This window comes from Leucoraja erinacea, chromosome 1 (genome assembly GCF_028641065.1).
Source record: "Leucoraja erinacea ecotype New England chromosome 1, Leri_hhj_1, whole genome shotgun sequence".
Lineage (NCBI taxonomy): Eukaryota > Metazoa > Chordata > Chondrichthyes > Rajiformes > Rajidae > Leucoraja > Leucoraja erinaceus.
In genome coordinates, this window is record NC_073377.1 from 145,729,315 (window position 1) to 145,750,100 (window position 20,786).

Sequence of the window (20,786 nt, forward strand, 5' to 3'; positions counted from 1 at the left end):
AATACGTGCGTGGCAACAAAATTCTTCCTTGTACTTATTACTTTTGTTCACCAATTAATTTTGTGAAAATTTCACAGGGAGCCAGGGAAGAAGGATATGGATATGAGGATCAAGGCATGGCTGCCCAAGATGCTACGGTAAAAGGAAATTATTTTGCATTACTGGCTTTCACATGTACATTGTTAATTCTATTTAAAAAAAACACCTTGCACAAATGCATCTGAAGAAGTAAAATACAACACCATTAATTATTTCTTTCAACGTTTTTATGTTGCAGGCACTTTGGGAAGCTTGCCAAGATGAAACAGGGGAACATAAAAGCATGTTGCAAGATATTTTATGTAAAAAGGGTTTTCAACAGTTGTGGCTGGGTAATTACAGATTACGAATGTTTGACATAGGAGTATTAGCATAAAGAAATCATGAAGAAATAAAGGTTTTCATTCAATGTGTATCGCGAGAACTATATTTAAACTTTCATGGGGATTTTTTAATTATTATATATCTCAATCAAAGAAACTACTCATCACTTTCTTCTGCCACTCTACAAATGGATAGAAACTCCTTTCCCTTATGCAGTCTGTCCCCTGTGCATTTTTGCCTCTGCTCAAAGATTGCATGTTAGGCAGGTACATGGATAGGGCAGGTTTGGAGGGATGTGGACCAAACTCAGGCACGTGGGACTACTGTATCAGGGACATGTTGGCCGTTGTGGGCAAGTTGGGCCAAAGGACATGTTATACATTGGATCATTCTATGACTCTAGGACTACGGCTATGTTCCAACAAGAAGTAGTATCCACAGCAGTGTACAGAAAGAATGGATGAACATCTACATTAAGACGTAGGGCTAAAGAAAGGTCCCAACCCAAAACATCACCTATCCATGCTCTCCAGAGATGCTACCTGACCCACAAAATGAGGCACTGGGTCTTAATGTCAGTGCGGACTGAGCTTCAGTCAGCTAGCACGCTGCTAACATTAGCTACATCTGGCTGGCAGGAAATAGGAAAGGCATTATCAAATCAGCAGAGTGAGAGAAGGCATGTTATATTGAAAGAAAACAACAAGTTCGTGTTCCCAGGCCATTGCCTGAGCAATTTTGGCAATCTATTTGGAAGACGGATTGTCAGGTAGCTGCAACATTCACTCTGCCCCATTGAACTCTGCAACACAGCACTCAGAGTTTGCATGACAGAAGGCTGGTCAAGGGGTAACATCTCAGGGTCTGCCACCTGCTTGCTGATGGTGGCGGAGAGAACTCCAGTATAATCAGTATCCACCACTGCAAAAAGTAAGGGCAGTATGTGCATTGACAGGGTCCGATCCATATAGATACCACGCAGAAAATACAATGCCCCAATACAATGGCATCTGAGGGACTTGCGTCAGATTAGGGGCAGCAGTCATTGTTGCAATCAATGCAATGTAGCAGGCTATGAAAGCTTTACTCATTCAACAACTTGCTGGAAATCTAGTAATACATGTCTTTAAATTAGGTGAGTTTTACCAATTGGGATGATCATTTTGATAATTTGAAGAGAATGCACAATGTCCTTTGCCTAAGATGACCATGTTTTGCAGATACACTTAACTGCTTCTTGTTTACTTTCTGCTAAACAATTCTCTTGCACAGTGAGAATTTGTCTAATTTCTTGAAAACAATTCAAAGACAAAGCTAAAGTTCGATGTCATGTCAAGAACCCAATTACATCACGGCACATTTTATCCTGTAGAGGCTTCATGTTTACAAGAGTCTGACATATCTGTGTCTGCATTTGAATGATCTGATTAATGGCTTTCCTTGTCTAAATCAATTTTATTAATGCCCCTTAGTGTATTGTTAGCAGATTTATTAAAGGATCTGATTTTAACTAAGGTCAGGAATTTGGCGAACTGGATCATCCAGACTTTGGCAATACAAGAGTTGGATTTTACAGATGCTGAGCCTCAGTTAGAGGTTCCATCTCAATTTCCCACCTAATGCCAGCATAAAACATTGTTAGGTACATTGTTAGGTAGCAAGTGCATCCATGTTTTCAAATTAAAATTAAAGTTCTTCATTGTCATTTGAGAAGGGATCAAGGAGCAGCCCAATAGGTGAACAGAGATCACTGCACACTTCCAGCAACCAACCAACCAACCGTTGGACCATAATTTGTGATCTTGGGTCAACACAATAGATTTTGTAATTAATGTTATAAACATGTAATAAAATTTGGTCATGAAGTAATTAAAATGCTTGGACATGTTAATATTCCTTTAATGGATATGATAGTAAATAAATTCCTGGCAACACTAAATGTTTTCCTTATTAACATGCCCCATCATGAAGGATGACCTTGACTTGCGAAAGCTACAATAAATAAAACTTATTTTCTATGTTTTATTTCTGTACTTTGTTAGGTGTGATTTGAGCAATAGGATGTCTGTCCTCTTCAAGCATATGCAAATATTTCCTATGCAAACGACAAGTTATGAATCTGACATCAAGATACATTTCCGAAAATAGTTATCATGGAAGCATATTTGCCTCCCTATGACTTTAAGTCATGGCAGCTATGACTCCAATCTTGATGACATTATTTTCTTTACGACCTGGTATTCCACTAAATTAACTTATCTGTTAAAACTGCCAGAAATCGGTCCTTATTAATTTGCTGGAGGTAGATGATTAAATCATTGCTGAAAAGCCTCTTAACGTTCTTTAATCTCACATTTATTTGCAGCTTTTCAAGAGTTCCAACTCGTGTATGGTCAAGATATTCAAGATGCAATAAAGAACTGCTATGACGGAAACTTTCAGCAATTACTTGGTGCAATTGGTGAGTTAAACATGTTAACTGAGTAATGTGTGCTAAATATTAGGTTTAGGTTGCAGTTTAGTTACAAAATGCATTGCATTCCAACTTTAAGTTTATATTTTTGTTTATCTCTGTTGTCATCATGATTAATCTATACCTTTTTATGTCATTTCTCCTAGTCCTTTGTGTTAGAGGCAAACCTTCTTATTTTGCACGCAAGCTCTACACTGCCATATACGTAAGTAATGTAGTTCTAAGCCACTGCAGATCATTTTCTTAAATCAAATTGAAATTCATCAGTACAATCCAAATGATATGTCGGACACATACAGTACAGAAACAGACACTTTGGCTCAACTTGTCCATGTTGATCAAGATACCCCATCTAAGCTAATCCTACTTACCCGATCTGATCCACATGCCTCTAAATCCTTCCTATCCACATACCTGTCCAAATGTCTTTTAAATATTGTTATTATACCCACCTCAACTACTTCCTATGGCAGCTCATTTCATGTCCCCAGCATCCTTTGTGTGCCCCTCGAGTTCCTATTTAACCTTTCTCCTCTCACCATGAATGCATGCCCTCGGGTTCGTGATAGTCATAACCAGGGGAAAAGACTGTGCACTCCTCTTGATTATTTCCCTGATGTTTGTACACACCTCTATAAGATCGCCCAGCATCTTCCAGTCCCCGAGGAATAAAGACCTAGCCTGCCCAACATTGTACCTCAGGGCTTTGAGTCCCAGCAACATCCTTGTAAATCCTCTCTGTACTCTTTCCAGCACAATGACATATTTTCCATAGCAGGCTGACCAAAGCTGAACATAATACTCCAAGTGTAGCCTCACCAACACCGTGTTACTCTTGCTATTTGTCTATCTTTGGTTTGAACCAGCATCTTTCTTTTAATCAAAATAAACTTTATTTAAGTAAAAAAATATGGACAATACAACAACTGTTGCAAAAAAAGTCTTCCGATATTCTCGGAGGCTATACATACATTAAATACTGTTTACACACTATTTTATCACCCACCCATGCCACTCATGTAGCCCCCTAGGGTGACATCCCTTCCCTTGTATGAGGGGCATTTCCACCACTCCCTGCCCCCCAATATCCAGCAGCGGAAGGACACTAGACTGTGGTCTTCCCCCAAAGTGCCTTGGCGTTGGCTGCACCGAGCTTCAGTGCACCCCTCAGCACGTACTCCTGCAGTCTGGAGCGGGCCAGTGGGCAATATTCCCCGACGGACATCGTGCTCTGCAGGGAGGTAAACCGGCATCTGCAATTTCTTCCGACACTATACTTTCTGCCTGTTCCTTAGGCGTGACCACCTCACAATGACACTTATCACTTAGACTCTCACAGCCCCAGACAAGGATGTGGTCATTCAGCCGTAGCTCAAGTTTCTTAATGCTGTCTGTAAGAGGCTGCAGCTGCATGCAGCTCCCATAGGTGTAGTCCACAGGAAGACTGGAAGTCTCCCTGACATCCCACATTTGGCTGAAGAAGCATACAACTGTCCTAGCTGCTAGTCTCCCTGCGCTAACTATAGAGGAACTTGTGAAAGGAAAACACCTCATCTTGCTTTACCGTCTACCTTGGCTCAGCCACCTTGCCAAAACCTTTCAAACATTTTTTGGAGCATATGCCTGGATTAGCTACAGGGAGAGGCTGGACAGACATGGATTGTTTTCTCTGGAATGCTGGAGATTGCACAGAAACCTGATGGAACTATATAAAATGATGCGATGCAAAGATAGGGCAGACTGTCAGAACATTTCCCCCAGAATGGAAAAAAAATCAAATACTAGAGGAGATAGCTTTAAGAGAGGGGGGCAGAGTTTAAAGGAGATGTAAGGGACAACGTTTTTTACACATAGGGTTATGAGTGCCTGGAACACACTGCCTGGGTTGGTGGTTGAGATCATAACGATAGTTGCATTTAAGTGGCTTTTGGATCCCTGATGTGGATATGCAGGGAATGGAGGGATATAGATTTTAAGCAGGTAGATAAGAGATTATCATGGCATCATATTCGGCACAGACATTGTGGGACGAAGAGCCTATTCTTGTGTCGTACAGTTCTATGTTCTACGTATATTCATATTCAGCTAACATCTATTATTTTGTTTGCTAATTTCTTGTTCTATATGATGTAAATGCTTAAATGCTGACTGACTATGAATTTAGAAAAGGAGCCTTTAGAAACATAGAAAAATAGGTGCAAGAATAGGCCATTGCCCTTCGAGCCAGCACTGCCATTCAATATGATCATGACTGATCATCTAAAATCCGTACCCCACTCCTGCTTTTTCCCCATATCCCTCGATTCCTTTAGCCCTAAGAGCGAAATGTAACTCTCTCTTGAAAACATCTAGTGAATCGGCCTTCACTGCCTTCTGTGGCAGAGAGTTCCACAGATTCACAACTCTCTGGGTGAAAATGTTTTTCTTCATCTCAGTCCTAAATGGCCTACCCCTTATTCTTCATTGTGACCCCAGGTTCTGGACTCCCCCAACATCGGGAACATTTTGCCTGCATCTAGCCTATCCACTCCTTTAAGAATGTTATATGTTTCTATAAAATCCCTTCTCAAATTCCTGTGAATATAAGCCCAGTCGATCCATTCTTTCATCATATGACAGTCCCGCCATCCCGGGACCTAACCTGGTGAACCTATGCTGCACTCCCTCAATAGCAATAATGTCCTTCCTCAAATTAGGAAACCAAAATTGCACACAATACTCCAGGTGCGGTCTCACCAGTGCATCTGTACAACTGCAGTAGGACCTCCTTGCTCCGATACTCAAATCCTCTTTATGAAACAGGAAGTTGATATCCTGCAAGCACTGGGGCCCCCTACTGTTATAAAATCAGAAATACAGAACATGAAATTCAATGCAGAAGAGCGAAAGAAAATATTTGACAGGAAGAATGTGTTGATATGTTGATATGGAAAATTGAACGGGCTGGAGATATTTGTGCACAGATCTTTTTGAAGTGACAGGAAAGATTGGTGAATTGTTGATAATGCTAAAGGAAGGGAGATGTAAAAATAATTCACTTGAATTTACTGCAAAGTGGAGGCAGAAATCATATTTACATTTAAAGTGTACCTGGATGAACACTTGAGGATGTATGATCCACAATAATATGCACCACAAGCCAGTAATTGAGATAATTTAAACCCCATCTTTTGCTGGCTTGCACTTGTGGGACGTAATATTCCGAGTCTTGTAAGCCTGAATGTTATTAACAGTATCATCAAAAACAGAAGACTCCAAAGATATACAGGTTTGTAGGTTAATTGGCATGTTAAATGTAAAAATCGTCCCTGGTCGGTGAAGGATAGTGATAATGTGCGGGGATCGCTGGTCAGCGTGGACCTGATGGGCCGAAGGGCCTGTTTCCACGCTGTATCTCTAAACTAAACTAGAAGAAACTAGATTTTCTAAGACATTAATTTACCTACAGCTAATATATTGTATTCATTTTCACGTATGCACTTCAAGAAGGGGCACAGAAGAGGTTTATTACATTGGCTCCAAGGAGGATAAATTATAATAATATGCTGAATGAAGAAATTAGAGTGATTTTTCTCAGAATTACTAAGGGCAGATTTGATCGAGGTCTTTAATAACATGCTAGGATTCAATAGAGTAAATAAAGATAAATTGTTATTTTGATGGATAATGTGCTTCTATATTTAATTAATACAATTGAGTATGATTGAAAGTAGAGATAATGAGATGTAATAAACATTTATAGGAACTAATTGCGAGTATACATCAACTATGGGCTGAAATTGTGAACAACATTGAGTTATCTTTATAGATTTAATCTGACAGCAGCACCCAGTACGTGCTAAAATTGAACAACTTGAATCTGTAACATTCACAACCTGCAGTCCCCTCATTGAGAACATGCAGAAGCCCATTGTAAATGGTGGAAGGAGCACACTATCTCTCAAACTACTGTTGCCGCACCCACTCCCCGCCTACACCTATCCTCGCCTGTACCAACAACTCCACCTGTGGAGGAATTTGCGATTCCTCCGCACTCCCCATCAGCCTCTCTACAGAAATGCAGCATCAGTGGCTGAGAGGAACTCTTTCCCTATCTTTCACCTCACAACCCTCACCTCCCACAAGCTTCCCAATGGAGTGGAGCCTATCTACATGGCAGATAGGCAACAGTAAAAGATGTGATACTTTCACTCCAAAACCGAGGGCACTCCAACATGGAGCTGAGGTACACAGATGACATATCCTAACGGGCGCATTTAAAGGCCAAGCTAAATATGGAATTCAGAAGATGATCCCTGACATATACCACAACACCTCGGGCTACACCATGATATTGCCTTAACAGAGATAACATATGACAGTACATGATTGAAACAGACCCTTCCACATCATGTCCACACCAAACATGATGTCAAGTTAAACTAATCTCCTCTGCCTGCACAAACGCCTCAATTTCCTACATATCCATGTGCCTATCCGTATGCCTCTTAAGCGCCACTATCATATCAGCCTCCACAACCACCCCAGCAGTACGTTTCAGGCACCTACCATTCTCTGTGTAAGAAACTTTCCCAACACATCTCCTTTAAACTTTGTCTCTCTCACCCTTGTGCTATGTCCTTTAATATTTGACATCTCCACCCTGGGAAAAAGGTTATGACTGTCTACCCTATCTATACCTCTCATAGTTTTATATACTTCTATCTAGTCTCCTCTCATCTTCTGATGCTGCAAAATAAGCAATCTAAGTTTGTCTAACCTTTCCTTATAGCTATTACTCTATATTCCAAGCAAACCTTTGGTAAACCTTTACTGCACCCTCTCCAAAGACTCCACATCCTTCCTGTAATGGGGGAACCAGAACTGTTATGGGGCGAGCAGAACAGCTGATAACATTTTCATTGGACATGAGGTACATGCAGGGCATGAGGTACTTACCAGGTATACCTGCAAAATATTCCGATAAACGCCAATGTTCAAATAAAAGTAAAATTTTCACAGCTTGACATGTCACAGGGTAGAATCTTGCTGGTTTGTGCCACTGATTACACATAGAACCAATGATTAGAACTAAGCATTGAAGCAGCAGTTGATCAATGACCTCAGCCTGTGCATGTCAAATACAAGAATTGTGGACTTTGTGATACATTTGGAAGAGTCAGTTTACTTCATCGCATGGAACCCAACAACAGAAGCTAGACTTGGCCCCGTCTCACTGTGCGAGTCCACTCACGAGTGATCCCGAGAATCATGTAGAATTAACGTAGCGAGAATGTCGGAACTCGTGGACGTGGCTTAGCGACTCGTGGCGCTAACGGCAGGTACTCGAGAAACTTGTTAACTCGTGAAAATCTTTCAACATGATGAAAGATTTCCACAAGTCAAATTTACTCTTGAAGTAAAAATTTTACTCTTTTAACTCGTTGTAAGAACGTAGTAGCCCGTGAGTTTACCGTAGTGACTTGTGAGTCCACCGTGGGCACCCTTTAACTCAGCGGGACAGGCAGCATCTCTGTAGAGAAGGAATGGGTGACAGGATGATGTTTCCAATATTCTGCTGCGTCTTTTTGTTACTCCAGCACCGTGTGTTCACTTTTTGTCAACCAGCATCTGCCCTTTCTTGTGTATGACATTATTTGTATCAGTGGCAGTTGATTCTCGCTCCCATCAGTTTCCCAGGGGGTCGGGACGGAGTACTGGAGTTGGGAGGGAAAGGTGGGGGGGGGGGGGGGGGGGGGGGGGGGGGGTGACTTGGTATGGGAGACAAGTGTAGGAGAGATGTACTGACTGTGTGGGCAGACACTTTGGTAGTGATTGCCCATGGGGTTCACTGTCGAGGACTTCATAATGCAGAGAGCATTATAAACAGTTGCCGCAAAAAAAGATTTTGTGTGGATCTGGTATAACTGGGCATTGAAGGCGCTTCTGGTCTGCAGTGTGCAATAGTCACCAAAATACACTGCATCTTTAAAAAGGAAAAATACAAAACATGTCAATCCCAATGGATAGGCCGTAGTCATGGTGCTGTACAACACGGAAACAGGGCCTTCGGCCCAGCTTGGCCATGCCGTCCAAGTTGGCGTCTTGGGGTAGTCCTATTTGCCTACATGTGGCCCATAGCCCTCTAAATCCTTCCCATCCATTTATCTGTCGTTAATAACCTCAAGAAAATATTAAGTCTACGTAAGCCTGCTTCAGTTTCCTGGGTCCAACTCAGAGAGAAGTCTCCCCCCTTTCCAGGGTTAATTGCTCCACTGTTTATAATGCTCTCTGCATTATGAAGTCCTCAACAATGAACCTCATAAACAATCACTTCCAAAGTGTCTGCCCACACAGTCAGTACACCTCTCCTACACTTGTCTCCCGTACTAAGTCACCCCAAACCCCCCCCCCCCCCCCCCCCCTTCCCCCCCCCCCCCCCCCCCCCCCCCCCCCCCCCCCCCCCCCCCCCCCCCCCCCCCCCCCTGCCCCCCAACCCCCCCCCCTTTCCCTCCCAACTCTAATCCTCGTCCTGACCTCCTGGGAAACTGAAGGGAGCGACAATCAACTGCCACTGATACAAATAATGTCATACACAAGAAAGGGCAGATGCTGGTTGACAAAAAGTGAACACACAGTGCTGGAGTAACACATAGATGCAGCAGAATTTTGGAAACGTCATCCCGTCACCCTTTTCTTCTCTCCTGAAATGCTGCCTGTCCCGCTGAGTTAAAGAGTAAACTCACGGGCTACTACGTTCTTACAACGAGTTTAAAAGTTTAACATTTTTACTACAAGAGTAAATTTGACTCATGGAAACCTTTCATCATGTTGAAAGATTTTCACGAGTTAACAAGTTTCCCGAGTACCTGCCATTAGCGTTACGAGCTCCAACGTTCCCGCTATGTTAATTCTACGTGATTACCACAAGTTTGATTTGTTTTAAACTAGGGATCACTCGTGGGTGGACTCGTACTGTGAGACAGGGGTTTTACTGAGAAGCATCTAAATTGGCAAAATAGCCTCTTAAACCTTGTATCAGGCTAGATTTGGTATTAGGATCGTTCTTTAGTTTAGTTTAGGTTAGAGATACAGCACAGAAACAGGCCCTTTGGCCCACTGTGTCCGCACCAACCAGCGATCCCCGCACATTAACACAAGCCAACACACACTAGGGACAATTTACACATACCAAGCCAATTAACCTACAAACCTGTACGTGTTTGGAATGTGAAAGGGAATGAAGATCTTGGAGAAAACCCACGGGGCCACGGGGGGAATGTACTAACTCCGTACAGACAGCACCCGTAGTCGGGATCAAACCCGGGTCTCCGTCGCTGCCTGCGTTGTAAGACTCTACCGCTGCGCCTTTGATTTTGCAACATGCCAAATTGCATTCCCTGCAAATGTTGCCAACTGCTTAGAGTATGATACAGCATAATCATCCATCATGTGAATTTTTTATGTCATATTTAATAATTACACTAACCACAAATTTCATCATGACTATATAAGAAAGCATTAATTGCATAATTTTGTGGTAAATTAAACTCAAACAAACCTAATAGGCACTGCACACAGAGGGAATAGTTTGCAGAGGCCAAATCGATAACCACAATTTTTATAACCTTAGGACGAAGGCTTTCACAACAGAACCGTCATAAGGATCATGATTTCAAGGAGTGAAGTTGACCTGATGAATATTAAAACAATTTACAAGACCAGCTATGGAAATTCACTACATCATGATATCAAGGTATGGATTACTTATTGAGTTTAATTCAGTTTAGTTTATTGTCATGTGTACCAGGTACAGTGAAAAGCTTTTGTTGCATGCTAACCAGTCAGCGGAAAGACAATACATGATTAAAATCAAACTATTCACAGTGTACAGATACATGATAAGAGGAAAATAATGGACAATGGGGACCCGGTGTGGAGGAACCGCTTGGGGGGGGGGGAGCCTTAGGTGGCTGCTATTCATAATAATTGGGTGTGCAAGCAAAGAATTTCCCCGTGCATAGTCACATGTGACATTAAGGTAGTCCATCCATTCCATTCCATGCAAGATAAAGCCAGTAAAGTCCGATCAAAGGCACAAACACATGTAGTGTCCAAGCAATTCCTTAACAATCGGATTTGCCGTTGTCTTTACCACAACTCATGCGTGGTAAATCAGTCTGTCAGCATATGTGTTGTACTCATGGCCATTATTTAGAATAATTATTCTCCTAAATCTAACTTTAATGTTATTTTCTTTTTATTAGCACCATACTAATAATTTAATTGGATACAGCTGAACTGATCCACTGGTAAGGCAGTTCAGGGTGGACATTTACCCTGCCTTACCTGGGTAGTGAATTCACCAAGTTGAACATCTGCACCCAGGAGGTGTCAGGTGTGGCGTAATATGGTATCAGTGTCACATTGTCCTTAGGCAATGAACTGCTGGGACCCTACTCCTGGAATGCTTGACACTCTTAGAAGTAATTTAGTAATACAGCATGGAAAGATGCCCTTTGGTCCATCTAACCAGATGCTTATCCATGCTAATCCGGTTTGCCTTCATTGGACTCATGTCCTCCACACCTTTTCAATCCACATACTTGCCCTTTTAATATTACAATTGCAGCTGCCTCTACCACTTCCCCTGGCAGCTTGTTCCAAATACCGACCACCCTCTGTGTGGGAAAAGTTGCCCCTAAGATTAGCAATGTTACAGCATTTTTAGATTTAAAAAAATCAAGTCTGTAATTTATCCCATCAGATAAAGCATAAAAAGAAGTTTAATTTGACACCTAATTCACTTTCATATCTCAAGTATTTAAAAAGTTATGGCCATTTTCATACTCGGAAATTAGCATCTTTTCCTCTATTGATTTTCTATGGACAAGACAAAAAAGCTGTGATCGTGTGCTGTCAAAAGGCCATAACCTTCTTAAAAATTAAGAGAACTGAATGAAATTTTCAGTTATCGTAGATTGAACCATTCTGAAACAAATATAAAATAATCTTACTTGGATGACCTGAAATTAAAACATATAATTAGTTAGTTACCCAAGTGTAGCTAATTTCAAACTTCAATTACTAGATCTAAACATCTATCCATTTCTTAATAAATGATTAACATTTTTAAATAGCCCAAGTGTCCAAATAATATTCATAAATAATTCACAATAAAACATGATTTTGAAATCTCATTTACATTAATTTATAGGCCAAATGGAAGGAATTTAGTGTTCAATTGCTGTAAATTAAAGTTCATTTAAATCAGCTTTCTAGTGGGTTCCTGTGAACGCGCTGGTTTAGAACGTTCACATTGCGGTAGATTTGTGCCCTCAAATGCCCAGAAAAATACTGCGGGATATAAAGAGCCCAAAATTAGCTACTCGCAATAGTAAACTTTGTATAAAGGATTCTTAAGAAGCCCTTTTTAATGTAAAAATAAGCTACATACCTTCTGTATACAGCTCCATGCGACCCTGTGGTTGCGTGAGGTCGCGGGTTTAGAGAGTGAATTTTAAACTATTATAACTATTATACAAGGCCATAAAAACTAATAATACCTTTTGCGACGGGGTCTTTCAGCGATTTTTCGTTAATGATTTACTAGGCTGAACATCTTCGATTGGAAGCCTAGTGAAAATCGCGTTTTAAACCCGCCCCCCTCTAAACGGCGCCAAAATCGCGCACACCCGCAGCGCCAGATTTTTAGCCACGCTTCAGGTAGGCTTTGCAACATACCTACTAAGATCCCTTTTCGATCTCTCACCTTAAAGCGATGTCCTTAAAACTTAGGCTGTCCACCCTGTGAAAAAGATTGTGAATATCCACCTTATTGATGCCCCTCATAATTTTGTATACCCCAATAAGGTCACTCCGCAGCTTCCTATACTTCAGGGGAAAAAAGGGGGTGGGAAATTGCAACCTTCACGTGGTCCGCCCTGTTTTGATAAATGCAATCCATGCCCTCCATTTCAGTATAATACTGTTTTAAGCCGATAACTCGACACTAGCACTGGCAATAAATACATTTTTTAAAAGCGCCTTTCCAGCCCCTTACCTCATTGGCCATGCTCGGCTACACATCGGTGTAAATCTGGTGGACTCTTCCATGTTCCTCTAGTCATGGGGGTGGGGATTGGGAGGGGTCTCACAAGTGGAATAGCCTAGGGCCTCTCTTCATCTAAATCCGGCACTGACCCTCTGACCAAAGATCCTATAGCGGAGCAATATAGACCACTCCTTCTAAATGCAATGGGCTGATGTGTAGTATGCAACGGAGCGGAACTTGGGCCTTTTTTTCATCCATTTCAGTAACCCGACCCAACTCGCAGTGTAATCAACGTTGCGGGGGAACAGTTTGTGTTAATAAATTATAGTTCTGAAAACGAGAGGATTTTTCCCAAAGAACGTTTAATTTTATGAGGATGTTTCCGTAACCAGCTTCAGTCTCCGCACTAGTATCTTTGTCCACTATGGGATATTTGGTGCGGAGACGGAAGCCGGTTACGGAAATGGGGCCAAAAATTACCCATGAATCTGCCCATGACTATACTACGTCTTTTTCGTCGAGTGATCTATCTTGCTTGCTATAGGATCTTTGCCTCTGACTAAAGAAATTTCTCCTCATCTCTCTCATAAAAGAACGTCCTTTAATTCTCAGGCTACGGTCTCTAGAACTATACACTAGTGGAAACATCCATACCACGTCCACTCTATCCAAGTCTTTCATTATTCTGCATCTTCGACATAATGTTGGTGCGTCTGTCGGTGCGTTTGACTATCGCGAATATAATACCCTGCCCCCGGTCTTATCTGGAATCTCGACTCACCTGGACTGGGCCTTGCCTCGAAGGAAGCGTTGCCGACGCCGTGGAAAGTGCAGCGGTTGACTGGTGAGTTTTAAACTGGGTGCACCCGGACGCGGCCGTCAGCAACTCCCTTGTCAGCGACTTCTTCGTGGGTTTCGCCTTTGGGGTCTTCAGCCTGGTGCTTTTCAGCTGCCACCGGACCACCTCCTTCCAGAGGGTACAGAGCGCTGCCTGCCTGCTGCGGCCTGGAGAGCTGCCCGGACACCCCGCCTCGGAGGGGAGGGGGGCGGCCACCAGGTGTGCCCGCTCTTCCGGGGTCTCCAGCCTGGTGCTTCTCAGCTGCCACCGGACCATATCCTCCCGGAAGATGTAGAGCGCTGCCCGCCTGCCACGGCCCGGAGAACTGGCCGGACACGCCGCCTCGGAGGGGACGGGGGTGGTCGCTGGGTGTGCCGGCTGTTTCAGGCTGCTCCTTTCCTCCCCCCCTCCCCCCCTACTCTCTTACGATCGGAGGCTGCAGCGGGACCGGCTCCGCTCCCCCTGCTCTCCTCGGCCCCGCCATCGCGGGGTGAATATCCGGAACCTGCGGACACTGCCCCGGGCTCCCCGATCTGCAGACCTAAAGAGTCCATCCCCTTCCCGGGTTGGCCTGGTGAACGCCAGATCGCTGGCAAACAAAACTTTTATCTTGAGGGATTTCTTCTGCTCCCGAGCCCTGGACTTCCTCTGTGTGACAGAGACTTGGATCGGTCCTAGTGAGTGCAGCGCTTTTGTTGAACTTTTGCCGGCGGGCTGCTCTTATTTCAACTCGCCGCGGATGTCGGGCCGTGGTGGTGGAACTGCAGCCATTTATAAAAGCAATTTTAAATGCAAGCAGTGCACTACATTATCAATGTTCTCCAGCTTTGAAGCTACTTTATTTGAGGTGGGTCGCTCCGACACGGTGTTTTGTGCTGTCATCTACCGACCCCCCAAATACCATAAGGACTCTGTGAATGACTTTTCTGAGTTTCTGGCTGGGATTATGCCCAACTATGACCGTGTCCTTATGGTTGGGGATTTTAACATACACGTGTGCTGTCCTGATAAGCCGGTGGTGAAGGACTTTTTAAGTCTTATTGACTCTTTTAATTTTGAGCAGTGTGTGTCTGGTCCCACACACGAACATGGACATACATTGGACCTTGTTCTCTCTTATGGCTTGCCTGTGTAAAACTTGGAGGTCTGTGATAGTGTGTTTTCTGATCACATGCCTGTACTATTTGTTGTTGGTTTTTCCTGTGCTGCAGTTAGACCAGTAGCGTCTGCTCGGCGCTGTCGGACCTTTAACCCTTCTGCTGCTGGCCAATTCTCTGCTGCTTTCGATCAGCTCTGTGCCCCCTCTGCGTCCACTTCCCTTGGTACGGAGGAGATTAGTTCTTGGTTCCACTCCTCCTGCACAACTATACTGGACTCTGTGGCTCCATTAAAAACTTTGCAGCCCAGAGCTAAACCCGAGCCCTGGTTCAGTGACGTAACTCGTACAGCTCGACGGGAGTGTCGCAGAGCTGAACGAAAGTGGAAGGACAGGCTGCAGGTTTCATCGCAAATTCTAAAGGACAGCTGGCGTAATTACCAAAATACTGTTAGAGGCCAAAAGATATTACCTGTCTAATATAATAGTGTCTAAGCGTCACGACCCACGTGTGTTATTCAAAACCATTGATTCTGTTTTAAATGCCCCACAGCCTGTCTGCCTGGAAGCATCGTCCGAATTGTGCAATGACTTCCTGCACTTCTTTATCAATAAGGTTGTTTCTATAAGGGCTCTCATCTCAGCTCCTGCCTCTGACCCCTCTGTTCCGGCCCCATGCCTGGTGGCATTCGATAAGTTTATGCCTCTGACATTGTCGGGCCTAGAGGATGTGGTTAGCCATATGAAGCCGTCGGGTTCCCCTTGTGATGCTGTCCCTCCTCTTCTTTTTAAAGAGGTTTTCCCGAGCATAGGGCAGTCGGTTCTTGCCATCATAAACAGTAGCTTGTGTTCTGGGGTTGTCCCCGAAAATTTTAAACATGCAGTAGTGCAACCACTACTTAAGAAGCCTGGCCTGGATCAAACTGTTCTGGCCAATTTTAGGCCGATCTCCAAGCTGCTATTTATCTCTAAAATCATGGAGAAAGTAGTTTATGCTCAGCTGAAACTCTTCCTGGACGAGCACAATATTCGGGAGGTTTTCCAGTCTGGATTCAAAGCTATGCATAGCACAGTCAGCTCTGTTTTTAACGACATCCTCCTGGCAAACGACTCCGGTAATTATGTGGTTCTTGTCTTGCTGGACCTATCTGCCGCCTTCGATACAGTGGACCATGGAATTTTAATTTCCCGATTACAGCACCAAGTGGGCATCTGTGGCAGTGCCCTGGGATGGTTCAGGTCCTATCTGGCAGACAGAACCATGCGTGTAAGCCTTGCTGGCTTTGAATCCTCCTCCACTCCCTTGGTATATGGGGTTCCACAGGGCTCAATTTTAGGGCCCCTGCTCTTCTCTCTATACCTACTTCCTCTGGGCTCAATTTTAAGAAGGCATGGCATCTCCTTTCACTTTTACGCAGATGATAGCCAGTTATATATGCCACTCACCGATGAGCCGCTGCAGCCAGAGCCGCGCCGCCACTTCCGGACAGTAAGTTTCCCAGTTGCAAGTTTAACCCAGAAACCTGCTTTAAAACATCAGATTTGATGTAGATAAATCCCACAGCCATGTCCATGCATTTTGCCGAGTAAGCAAATTTAAAATTGGCACATAAATATTGTCAACTTTATTAATTCCTTGCAAACATTGTTCTGGTGTTATGGTCATCTTGAACTTGTACACATGATTTACTTCAATACTAGCACAAAATATAAAGGATATATGAAGAGGAATTGTTTTGACAGACATATATGCACATAAGACAAAATATCAAAATGAAATGATGCTATGCAAATATTAAATCACTTTGTAAATCTCTGCACTACTTTGATTGATTGAAATATACAGCATGGAAATAGGCCCTCCACTGAATATTGATTACTCGTTCACACTAGTTTTATGGTATCATATTTTCGCATTCACGTCCTACATACTAGGGAACATTTACAGAGGCCATTTTGACTTTGAGAAGTGGGGTGAAACTGGAGCACCTGGAGAAAACCCACAAGGTCACAGACAACACCGGAGGTCAGGATCCAACCCGGTTCTCTGGCGCTGTGAGGCACAGCTCAACCCATTGTGCTGCCTGACAAGCATTTTCACTTATGCGTTTAACCGTTTTGTTTTAATTGTGGCATTTGCATCATTAGCAGATATTACAAATTCAATAACATACTTTAGAAATCTATGTCTATTAGATATTTTAGATATAATTAGATATTAAATATCAATGGCACCATGCCACAGCTGGGCAGTACAGTGGCACAGCGGTAGAGTTGCTGCCTTGCAGCACCAGAGACCACAGTTCGATCCTGACTGTGGGTGCTGTCTGCGTGGAGTTTGCATGTTGTCCCTATGACCGTAAAGGGTTTTCTTCGAGCATTACAGTTTTCTCCCACACTCCAAAGACGTGCAAGTTTGTCGGTTTATTGGCTTGGGGTAAAAATTGTAAATTGTCCCTAGTGTGTAGGATAGTGTCAGTGTATGGGGCGATTGCCGGCAGCACGGACTCGGTGGGCAGAAGATCCTGTTTCCACGTTGTATCTCTTAAAGTAAAAAAAGTTAACTGTTAAAGCTGCTGTCTCGCCGCTCCAGTGACCTGGATTCAATTCTGATCTTCGGCGCTATCTCTTTGGAGTTTGCACATTCTCCCTGTGACCACATGCATTTACTCTAGGTGCTCCAGTTTCCCCAAAGATACGCTAGATGAATAAAACACTGTACTTTCCCCTCGTATGTAAGTGAATGGTGGAATATGATAAACCTGATGGGAATGACGTGAAATAGTATTCGTGTAAATAGGTGCTTAATCTAGGGAACTGATGCATTCAATGCGGGAGTACTGTATACTGCACTCGGTATCTTCTCCTCTCCCTATTGTACGCGTTTGACTTGATTGTAGTTATGCATAGCGTTATCTGATCTGATTTCCCCGTCCTTTTCCCTGTACCTTAGTACCTGTGACAATAGTAAATCTAACCGAACCCTTGTGACAAAGTCACAATAGTGATAGCTAAGATTATTTAAATGCCTTTTTTTAATTTCTTTCAGAAATATGCATCAGGACACTATAAAACAGCTCTCTTGGCAATTTGTACTGGTGATGCTGAGCAATATTAAATGAAGGAAGATAAAACGTCTGAAGTCAACAAAACCCAACTTCACTGCAGGGAATGTAGATTATAAAGTCAAATTCTTATCTTTCAAAACATTAGTTAATTGTACGAGCCTATTCAGTTATCATAACTAAATCTCTTTTGTTGAACTACAGAGAACCTTTAGAGAAATATTCTGATAAATATTGTGAATCATACTTTAAACATTTTAAGATCATTTTAATATTGTAGAACAAAAGCAGCATGCATTTTGATTATATATTAATGATTTTAAATATCAGGGAAATTTCAACATCATCAAGGAACCCGTTCCCTTAACCTTTGATGGTCCTGTAAACCACACATTTCATAATGAATGCTCCAGCTTCCAAATAGTTATTGCTGGAAGAGCAGTGTGTGTTGTCATATGAAGGAACTTTAATCTATTATTGTTTCCAGATATATCTCTTTTAGAACTGGTTATTATACAATTTATATCACTCAAATTATTAATAAAGATTTATTTCCTCTTAAGTTGCATTTTATTGCAGATGTCTGGAGTGCACTTCAGTTAAATATAGCTCTAATAATGGTAAAACATTCAACATAAAAGGCTTGACAACACTTATATGATCGACCAAGTTATGCATTTTTTTAAATATCAGCCATTGAAATTCATGAATTTCATTCCTGAAATTCAATGACCAAATGTGTTTCCGGTGAGAGGTTTCAGTGAACACAAAATGACACGAATATAGAAATAGGCTAAGGTCCCCTGACCCCACGATCTTGCCCCACCATTTAATATGAACATGGCTGATCTCTACCAACTTCAACTCCTCTTCTGAGCCAGGTTCCCATTGTCCCCAATTCCTTGGGCTTTCAAACATGCATCATCTTCACCTGCTAATAATGAAACCTCTGCAAACATCTTGGGTTGAGAATTCAAGATTCACTTACCCTTGGTGAAAATAAATTTGTTTGCATCTTTACATCTCAACATCTTCCTTGTCGAGGCCCCTTCAGATCTTATGTGTTTTAATAGCATCCCCTCCCATTCTGCTTTACTCCAAAGAATACAGGCCCAAACTATTCAGCCTCTCTTGACAAGACAATTCCCTCACCCCAGCCATCAGCCCAGTGAATCTCTTTTGGATTGGTTCCAATGCTAATATGTCCTTTTTTAGGCGAAGGAAACAAAACTGTGCAGTAAAGAGGAGCGATAATAAGAGACATATCAACTACAATCATTAAAGCATGAAGGGCTAGAAATTCCTCAATCCCCGTTTGTTTGCTATTGAAACAAAATATCTTCCAGTGTTTCTAAAAGAAAAATAAAAAGATGACGCTCCACTACCTCGTCTGTAAATAGCATTGTTCCTCGCATTCATGTTATGTTAAGCTGCTCAGCTGGTAATACTGGTTGTCTTACTCACAGTTGCCAACAACTAGAAGCTACTAAAGAATGTTGAATAGTTGGAAATCACCCCACTAGTTCTTCCAGAACCCAGGGACTGTTCTCCTATGTTGATTGAGAGACTTAAAGAGGCTGCCGGCTTATATTATCTACAACTCGGATGTCCTGTGCCATGGCAATGAAGACCCTCCAGGGCCAAGGGGGTTTCTAGAGGGAGCCTCAACATTTGATTCATGCCACGCTTCAGTCCACCACATCCATGCTGACCATAAAGCATTCATCCACATTAATTCCATTTACTAGCATTTTGTCCATAAGCTTCTTGTCTTGATGATTTAAGTGCTTGTCTAGATATCTCGTAGATATGAGAGTACCTGCATCCACAACTCCTTCACCCACTGTATTCCAGATAACAGCCACTCAACTGGATCCTCAACTTCCTGACCAACAGACCCCAATCAGTGAGGATAGGGGACAAATCACCCTCCATGATAATCCTCATCACTGGTACTCCACAAGGATCCGTTCTCAGTCCCCTTTCTTTGCTCCTTGTACACCCATGGCTGTGCAGCTTGCAAGTTTGCAGACAACATCACCATTGTGGACCAGATAATAATGATGAGACGGAGTACAGGAAGGAGATTGAGAACCTCGTGTCGAGACAATAATCTTTCTCTCCATGTCACCAAGACAAGGGAGATAGTGATCGACTTCAGGAAGCGAAGGGGTACACATGCCCCAGTTTGCATTGACGACATCTACTGGTAATTATCTCCAACAACTTCTCCTGGACCACCCATATTGAAGCATCGGCCAAGAAAGCACACCAACGCCTCTACTTCCTTTGAAGGCTTAGGAAATTCGGCATGTCCCCTACAGCTCTCACCAACCTCCACAGATGCGCCGTAGAAAGCATTTTTATCGGGATGCATCACTGCTTGATTTGGGACCGCAAGTCTCTGCTCTATGAAGTCCTCTGTACACTGTGAATAGCTCGATTGAAATCATGTATTGTCTTTCCGCTAATCGGTTAGAATGCACCAAAAGCTTTTCACGGTACCTCGGTATACGTGATAATACACTAAACTAAACACTCCATCATGAACAACAAATCGTTGAATCTCATTTGCACCAGTGCAAACACTTTGTTCCTATGGTACAGTGACCTCAACTGGTCACAATACCAGCTGTGGCCTAACCAATGTTTTGCAAAGATGTGCAATAACCTCCTTACCTTCAAATACTATGTCCAAGCTAACAAAGTCGAGTGTGTTGGAAGGAACTGCAGTTGCTGGTTTAAACCAAAGATAGACACAAAAAGCTGGGATAACTCAGCAGGACAGGCAGCAACACTGGAGAGAAGGAATGAGTGACCTTTCGGGTCGAGACCCTTCTTCAGACTAGCTAGGGGAAAGGTTAACGAGAGATATAAGCAATGACAAAGGACAAAGGACATTTATTGTCACAAACATC

At 42.8% G+C, this 20,786-nt stretch overlaps 1 protein-coding gene across 1 annotated transcript in view; it reads left to right on the forward strand.

Annotated features, from left to right (window-relative positions):
- The window catches only part of LOC129702965 (annexin A10-like), a 36,456-nt gene extending 16,824 nt beyond the window's left edge, over nt 1-19,632 (forward strand). The window contains exons 4-9 of the mRNA XM_055645084.1: nt 78-137; nt 278-371; nt 2,729-2,824; nt 2,983-3,041; nt 10,449-10,571; nt 17,853-19,632. Of these exons, the coding sequence (XP_055501059.1) occupies nt 78-137; nt 278-371; nt 2,729-2,824; nt 2,983-3,041; nt 10,449-10,571; nt 17,853-17,921 (501 nt within the window). The 3' untranslated portion in view covers nt 17,922-19,632. The remainder of the gene's footprint in view (nt 1-77; nt 138-277; nt 372-2,728; nt 2,825-2,982; nt 3,042-10,448; nt 10,572-17,852) is intronic.
- Nucleotides 19,633-20,786: the final 1,154 nt, after the last annotated feature.